Source organism: Alexandromys fortis, unplaced genomic scaffold (genome assembly GCF_014885135.2).
Source record: "Alexandromys fortis isolate MF-2015 unplaced genomic scaffold, M_Fortis_MF-2015_v1.1 scaffold_122, whole genome shotgun sequence".
Taxonomy (NCBI): domain Eukaryota; kingdom Metazoa; phylum Chordata; class Mammalia; order Rodentia; family Cricetidae; genus Alexandromys; species Alexandromys fortis.
In genome coordinates this window covers 1,785,605-1,794,152 of record NW_026068004.1, presented here as the reverse complement: position 1 = coordinate 1,794,152, position 8,548 = coordinate 1,785,605, and the positions used below count along the sequence as shown (strand labels likewise).

At 53.7% G+C, this 8,548-nt stretch overlaps 1 protein-coding gene across 1 annotated transcript; it reads left to right on the top strand.

Annotated features, from left to right (window-relative positions):
• Positions 1-650: 650 nt before the first annotated feature.
• On the top strand, positions 651-7,197 carry Mycl (MYCL proto-oncogene, bHLH transcription factor). The gene is made up of 3 exons (XM_050161446.1): positions 651-862; positions 1,225-1,732; positions 4,642-7,197. Exons 1-3 carry the CDS (start codon positions 782-784, stop codon positions 5,253-5,255), a joined length of 1,203 nt encoding a protein of 400 aa, XP_050017403.1. The 5' UTR covers positions 651-781; the 3' UTR covers positions 5,256-7,197.
• The last annotated feature ends 1,351 nt before the right edge of the window (positions 7,198-8,548 follow it).

Genomic DNA, 8,548 nt, shown 5'->3' with positions numbered 1-8,548 from the left:
AGGCGACCCTCTGAAGTTATGGCCATCCCTTCATCTCACACGTAAAACCGAGGCTCAGAGACGTTATGTGCTGCAGGCTTCATAACCTGGAATCTTCCCTTGCTCTTCAGGTTTGAGTCACCGTGCTAAGGAATGGGCTAACGGTTGCTGAAGCAATGGGTTAATTCAAAAACCCGGGTTCAGTGCAAGGGCCGCCAGGTGGCGCGGTGGAGGTGCAGTGTGTCCTCCCCCCCCCCCCAGCCCTACCCCACCTCTATCAGGGGTGGGACGCACCTGAACCCTTTGGGGCGCACCCTGGGAAGTAGGCTAGCAGGGTGGGGCGGGGAGCAGCTCTAGGCCCTGGGTCTGAGTAGGCGGAGAGAGCGGCTTTAGTTAGGTCGCCGGGACCGCAGAAGCCTCTCCGAAGAGTCACGCCTCCACCAGGAGACTGCGGGGCTGCATCAGCTCTTCTGCTCTGCGCTCCCCAGCGTGCAATTTATTAGGGGGGCTTCAAGGGATAGAATAGAAACGACCAGTGCAGCCAGGAGGTGGGGCCAGCCCCACCTGTCGCCAGCGGAGAGAGGGGAGGGGGTGGGGCTTGTCTCCTAGGGACCACCCCCCCTCCTGGTCCCCGAGCCCCGGGCACGCGACGAGATATAAAGCAGTCGGGAAACAATGCGCCTGCAGATCGCGCTCCCGCGTCGATCCCGGGAGCGTCCTGGCTGCCGTGTGCGAGCGAGGCGGGGGGAGCGCGCGCAGGGGGCGCGCTCGTGAGTGCGAGGCCGCGCGCTCGGTGGCGCGCATGTGTGTGTGTGCGGGCTGCCGGGCTTCCCCGAGCCGGCGGGGAGCCGCTCCGCTCCAGGTGGCGGGCGGTGGGAGCGAGGTGAGGCTGCGGGTGGCCCGGGCGCGGGTCCCCGTGGGACGGGCGGTCTACAAGGCTGCAGGCTGCCTTCGAGACAGCGCGCCCCCGCCCGGCCCTGCTGTGCCCCAGGAGCTGCGCTCCGGGCGGTGCTGGCAAAGTTTGCTTTGAACTCGCTCCCCGCAGCTTGGTCGGCCCGCTGCGAGCTGCCCTGAGCGTGCTGACCCCAGGCCAGGCTCCCCGGGACCAGGGACCAGGGCGCGGGTTGCCAGCCTGTGGGCCTGGGGAGGGACCGGAGCCCCGCAGCCGGCTGCGGCGAGGGTCTCGGAGCCGCCTCTTCCCTCGGCCGGCACCGCAGTCAGCACGTCTCCCCTTCCCTCCCGCAGGGAGCGGACATGGACTTCGACTCGTACCAGCACTATTTCTACGACTATGACTGCGGAGAGGATTTCTACCGCTCCACGGCGCCCAGCGAGGACATCTGGAAGAAATTCGAGCTGGTGCCGTCGCCCCCCACGTCGCCGCCCTGGGGCTCGGGTCCCGGCGTCGGGGACCCAGCCTCTGGGATTAGTCCCGGGGAGCCTTGGCCCGGAGGGGGTGCCGGAGACGAGGTGGAATCTCGGGGCCATTCGAAAGCTTGGGGCAGGAATTACGCTTCCATCATCCGCCGTGACTGCATGTGGAGCGGCTTCTCTGCCCGGGAACGGCTGGAGAGAGTAGTGAGCGACCGACTCACCCCTGGCGCGCCCCGGGGGAACCCGCCCAAAGCGCCCGCCACCCCGGACTGCACTCCCAGTCTGGAAGCCAGTAGTAACCCGGCGCCTGCCACCCCGTGTCAGCTGGGCGAACCCAAGACTCAGGCCTGCTCCGGGTCCGAGAGCCCCAGCGACTCCGGTAAGGACCACCCCGGGCTAGCTAAGAGGGAGGCATCCCATGGGTGACCAGAGCTCTACAGCTGTCTGAGGTCAAGCATTGGGTCTTAAACCTTCCCATCACCTCCCCATTTTCTGACTGAAGCTGTCGGTGTAGCCCCCAGCTGTGTCTGTCTGGCACGTGGGTGTGTTGGTAAACAGTTTGGAAGTGGGGAGGGAGCCAGCGTCCCTCTGATGGTGATTGGAGCCCCAGGGGACAGGGGCGACATGCTGAGGGCTGGCGCTTAGAGAGGACAATACTGGGGTTGAACTGTAGGGGATTTCTGTCTTTGGGAGGTTTAAAAGGGTGCCCTTAAGAGTCACTTCAAGCTTGAAGCTTTTTTGTTGCTGCCTCTTTCTCTGGGAAACTCATACTTCCCTAAGGGAGAAAAGACTAAGGAACCTTTTGTGCAGAACCAAAATCTTCATCCTCTCGGAAACCTCCATCTCCTGCCTGCGTTACCCTAAGTTGCTTAGTCTCCCCTCCTATCCCAGTTCCACTGATTACCACTTATGCACCCTCATCACCAGTGACCTATGAGACAGGTGGGGGAAGAATAAACGCTCCTCTTAACGGATGGGAAAACCGAGGCTTAGAGACAGGAAATCCGAAGAGTGAGCCCCAGCCTCCTGCTGTTTATCCAGCTTCTTTTCCTCAACCCCAGTCTCCCCTGATATTTAGAGGGAATATTTATTCCCCGCAGCTTATTTGGGAAAGGCTCCACCATGCCTGTTGCTTTGGATTTAGCTAGTGTCCAGGCTCCCTCCCAGCACGTCTGTGGGCTTCAGCTGCTCGGCTGCATTCAACAAATGTTCAGTGATTCCTACTTTGTCCCACCTCTGGGAGAAGAGCTGCCGTTGAGGTAACGGTCATAGTGCTCCAGGCCTTCCTCCGTGCCGATGAAGGGCAGACTTCGCTGAGGTCAGACCACCCAGCCTCTTAGCCCTCTCCCTACTCATGAGAAGGACTGGAGTGGGTGCTATTGCAGGTGCAGAGGGAGGCTTTGGGCACAGTCACTAATAGTGAAAAGTCACTGCAGAGATAAAAATACCTTACATGGGTATTTGATAGGGGACTGGGGAGTTGGCTGTGGAAGCTGTTTGTACATTTATGGGGGGGGGGAGGTTGAGAAGAACACAATTAAAAGTCGCTTTTTCTTCCATCCATTGTGATAAAGTCATTTTTAACCTGCAACAAGAGCTTGTGTGTTTGTCTAACGCTCGAATGGGATTCTTGAGATCAAGAAACCAATGAAGATGCAGCTCTACCAGGGGGGTTAGAGTAGAAAGCTCATCATCTTGGAAGTTTGGAGTTCTTTATCTGCGCTCCAGACCGCTATCAAAATGACAGGGAGCGGGTCTGATCTGGGCCTCCGTTTCTTCTGGTGAAAATGAGGAGGAATGGACTTGGTTGTCCCACTTGAGGACATCCCTTATCTTGTGGAATCTGAGACTATGTTCTGCAAAGGAGAATGGTGTCTTAAGTGATACCTTCCTTAGATACAGCCCTGTGTGCTGTGAGATTTAACAATGAAAATTAAAGGCTTGGGATGTACAGAAACTTGAATCATTTTCTGACCTGCCCTTTAACCTGAACCTGTTTGTGGGCTCCTGGTTCACTCTCTGGCCACATGGCCTAGAACAAAATGCAACAGATTGCAAACAATGAGGGGGTGGGGTGGGGAGTGTGACTGACGGCACAGATCAGCCAATAGGGATTGGGGCTGGGGAAAACAGCATTCCAAACACTCCTTAGCCAGCCAATCACAGGCTTTGAGGCCAGGGGGCTGAATGGTCAGGTTTTATTAATGGAGAAATAATGCGATTGTCCACACAATGGAAACCTTCCTGACAAAGGGGCTCAAGCCTCCTGATATGCAAAAGAGGCAGAGATCGGAGCTCTTCTGTTGTCAGCCGGAATGCTTCCAAGGTGGCCGTCTGTGTTGAGGGCTGCAGAATGTGGGGAGCAGGAGGTCTTTTCCTGATTGCCTTGACCCAGGTTGGGTTCATCTCACAGACCCTCCAGCTAGGGAATGGTACAGACACTTCTTGGTGTCTCTGAGTCCCTGGCATGGTGGTGGCCTTTTTATCTGGGTCATTCTGCTGTTCCTTGTCTGCCTCTGGTGCAGCTCGTTGGGAAACGGTTGTTTTTGTACCTTTGTGAAGTTCCCAAGGCTCTTGTGACCTGTGATTATAAATCCAACCCTCTTCTGGTCCAGTGGTGGGGGTGGGGCAGGTGACCTATACATGATGGATGGCTTTAGAAACCCATTGAACCCGGGGACAAAATGCTCCTGAGGGAGACCCTTCCCCTCCCCTCTGTGGCTGGAGAGAACCGGTTGTCGCCCTCCCTCCTCAGCGTCTTCAGCTGAAAGGAGGGTAGAACAGAGAGAGGTGGGGAATAATAGGATTTATAACTTGTGAAAAGTAACAATTCCCAAGCGCAGGCTGTGCTGGGCAGGAACAAAGGGCAACTCTGCCCACAGACCCCTCATTTACAATTCTGATGGGGCATGAAAGAGCCCTAATGGGGAAGATCTTTATAGCTAAACTTTGTCCTAGGCCACTGGCTCTTTCCATCCCCTCAGTGGGGGAGGAGGGAGCCTGTGCAGACTGGGGGCTGTTGGCTGGGGTCTGCCTTTTGTTCTTATCCCAGCCTTGTTCAGAAGGAAACTGGAGACTATTTTCCTTGTTTATCCCCTTCACTCTGCCATTTTCCTGGAATAAATGAGTTGGCGGTCTCTCTCCTCACTTCAGTTTGGTGATAACTAAACCATGGACACATCACCTACTCTCACAAGCCGAGACCTTGCGAACTGAGGCTGTAGGGTGTGTGTGTGTGTGTGTTCCTCATGGGATATGTTTCTTCTCTTCCTATCTCTTCTTGGACAGAGGGCGAAGAAATCGACGTGGTAACGGTGGAGAAGAGGCGATCTCTGGACATCCGAAAGCCAGTCACCATCACGGTGCGAGCAGACCCCCTGGACCCCTGCATGAAACATTTCCACATCTCTATCCACCAGCAACAGCATAACTATGCTGCCCGCTTTCCTCCAGAAAGTTGCTCTCAGGAGGGGGCTCCAGAGAGGGGTCCCCAGGAACCAGAGGCTCCAGAGGTAGAAGCTCCCAAAGGGAAAGAGGAGGAAGAGGAGGAAGAGGAGGAGGAAGAGATTGTGAGCCCCCCACCTGTAGAAAGCGAGACTCCCCAGCCCTGCCACCCAAAACCTGTCAGTTCTGACACCGAGGACGTGACCAAGAGGAAGAACCATAACTTCTTAGAACGAAAAAGGAGGAATGACCTCCGTTCGCGGTTCCTGGCCCTGAGGGACCAGGTGCCCACCCTGGCCAGCTGCTCTAAGGCCCCCAAAGTCGTGATCCTAAGCAAGGCCTTAGAGTACTTGCAAGCTCTGGTGGGGGCTGAAAAGAAGATGGCTACAGAGAAAAGGCAGCTCCGGTGTCGGCAGCAGCAGCTGCAAAAAAGAATCGCGTACCTCAGTGGCTACTAACCCACCAAAAAGCCTGACTTCTCTGTCACACACACACACACACACACACATACACATGCTCGCATGCACGCACACGTTTATTTTCTATCTTCTCTCCCCCTTTTAGTAATTTGCACATTTTGGTTACAGCGGGGCAGGCTGGACAGTCGATCCCAGAATGCATTGCAGCCAGTGCACACACAATAAGGGCTTGCATTCTTGGAAACCTCGAAACCCAACTCGCCCTCTTGCCTGACTCATGGGAGTGCTGTCTTCTCTGGCGCCTTTGGCTTCTCAGCGGGCGGCTGACTGAGGAGACTGGGGTCTGCCTAGCTCACTGGCTCTGGAGGAAAGGTTGATGGATGCTATGCAACAGGTGGTGGACGATGCCAGGGGCTGCAGCCTGCGTGAGATCTCACACTGTGCTAGAGCCTTAGGCTGGGAAAGGATGCTGCTCCCACTGGTGTCTCTGGGGATGACACAAGGACAGCTGGGCCTGGATACTGTCCCTGAGGCCCTGTTTTCCAGGACAGAAGCAAGCTGTCCTGGGTGAAGACAAGCTTGCAGTCTTGATCAGCGTGGACCATTACCTCACTGTCAGACACTTTACAGTAGCTGAGGAGTGGAAACCTTTAAGATACGTTAGGACATCAGGCCACACCCTTCCCTCCACTCTCAACGCTATGACTTTGAAAACATTTAAAGGGCTCGGCCTATAGAGTCTTTGTCTCAGAGCTCTCTGAGCCTCTTCAGAGAGAGACCTGTCTATCCTTACAAGGTATTTTGTTTGTTTGTTTGTTTCTGCCTTTGTTATGCAATTGGCACCACAGCACCCTTTCAGACAGATCAGAAATACTTCTGCAGGACGCGCGAAAATGATTCATGGGAAAACCTTGGCATCCTGGCTCATGAACATCTCCCTTGCCCGTGTGTTTTCTGCAGGCCCAGCTTGGAACCTTCTCTCAAGGCAGACACAAAGAGCCCAGGAGGAAGTGTCCGACCACTTCCTCTTTCCCTCCTGCCTCTCAAGTCAGTTCTTGATTTTTGTTGAAATTCTGCAGGAACAGTGTAAACCTGTCCTTCTGAAGCAACTTCTAGGAGTTTGCTGGCTCTGAAGCCACCATCCTGGTTCTCTGGGTCACCTCCTTCTCCCAGAATCTGGGCCTGATAGATACTCTGGGGGGAGCTGCTGGGATTCATCGGGTGCCCCAGAAGGTACAGGTGGGTTGTCAAGGTGCCCTAGGAGCAGAGCTCAGCCAACCCCAACTGGTTTTGCTCCAGCTGTGTTCTGCAGCACCAGGTGGAATCTAGGTACAACCCTCAATAGGGAAAGTGACCCAAGCTAGCGGTCAAGTGGGCGTCCTCAGGAGATCCTAAACTTTGCTGAACGAAGAGTCAACCTTTTCGGAACTCTGCCCAGAAAGGCCTATTCCTTCCTGCTGGCCCTGCGTTTGGAAGTAGGGGAACAGTGTGGGGGGCGGACAGATGGTAAATACTACCTGTGCCTCTCAAAGACCAGCTGCCACTTCCAGATCTGCCCACCACGATGGCTTGGCATTGCTTCCTGGCCTCAGAAAGCTTTGGAAGTAGCCATTCTGCCTGCTGGGGCAGGACTTTCAGGCACCAAGGGGCTCCTGGGACTCTGGAAGGGTAAGTGGGAAGCAGGCTACTGAAGACTCATCTGAACGGCTTGTGTTCTATAAGCTGCTGCTGGGTTACGTGCTGCGCGAGTTTTTTTTTTTTTTTTAATACTGTATTTTTGTATGCTTTTTGCAAAGTGGTGTTAACTGTTTTTGTACAAGAAAAAAAAAACACAAAAACCTCCTGTTGCAAGGGTCTGGTTTATTTTGAAAGGCAAGTTTACCTGAAATTTTGTATTTTGTTGTAATCATTAATTGCTTGATTTTAAACTGTTGTCTTCTGGGACATCTTCTAATAAAAGATTTCTCAAAAATGTCAGAGTGGGGGTAGCATATGCCACCTGAGTCCTCCCGAGCCGGAGAAAACTATTTCAGAGTAGCCACAAGCCATCTGGGTGGCTGCATTTTTCTACCACGTTGCTAACCTGGTCATTCCACTCTGGGTCCCTGAATGCCCTTTCAGACATGCCTAAACAATGTCCTGTCTGCTCAGGGCTCAGGGTTCAGTGAAAACAAAATTCCCTGGTGAATTGCAGAGTGCTGAGCTGTACGTTCCAAGGCTGGAAGCCCCGGCTCTGCCGCGGCTGTGGCCTTTACTTTTGTCTCTCTGAATCCTCGATGCCGTATCTGTGAGATGAGTAGGAAGCGTTCACTGGGTTTTTGCGGGTTTCAGGTGAGGTTGTAGACTTTTAATTTCTTTCTAAGTTATACAGCCTCATACGGGGACTGTTCTTACGGAGTCCTGGTTTTATTTGGTTTTTGTCTTTTTTTGTGGGGGGGGGTTGTTTTTATTTTATTTTGAGATAGGGTCTGTCTCTCTACATAATCCTGGCTGTCCTGGAACTTACTACTTAGACCAGGCTCACCTGGAATTCTCAGACATCTGCCTGCCTCTGCCTCCCACACGCTGAAATTAAAGGCGTGCACCATCATACTCAGGTTGCTTTTGGTCTTTTGAGACTGGGTTTTATTATTATATAGCCTTGGTTGGCCTAGGTAGACCAGGATGGCCTTGAACTCAGAGAGCATCTACCTGCCTCTGCCTCCTAGGTACTGGGACTAATGGTGTACAACACCACACCTAGCCTCATAAAACCATTTGTAGGATGGTTTTATTTCCCTATCTATATGTATGCCCGTCCGTCTGTCCGTCCGTCCGTCCGTCCGTCCATCCATCTATCTGGTTTCTCAGGGTTTCTGTATAGCCCTGGCTGTCCTGTAATTGACCGTGAGGACCAGACTGGCCTCACACTCACAGAGATCTGCCTCCCTCTGCCTCCTGAGTGCTGGGATCAAAGGTATGAGTCACCACCACCCAGCTAGCTGTAGGATGGTTTTAAAACAATTCTCTGAGAATTTCTGGTGTAATGATTTTTTTTCTCTCTCAATTAATGAGAGGAAAATTAAGGCTCTGCAGAGTTCTCCCATTAATTGTTGTGAATGCAAGGGGAGAGGATTTGTCCATAGCCCTTCCTCCTGGATCACTGCCTATCCCTAGAGCCAGAGGTCGTTATCCTTTACATGATTCTGATCAGCTCTTTTGATACGGGAAGTGCCGAGAAGGAACAGGAGATTCCACAGTCAGTTACTTGTTCCACTGCCTCTGTTTGGGGCCACTGTGCCTGGCCCTTTCTGGGATGAAGTGAAACAAATGTCCCAAGAGCAGCCTGCCAC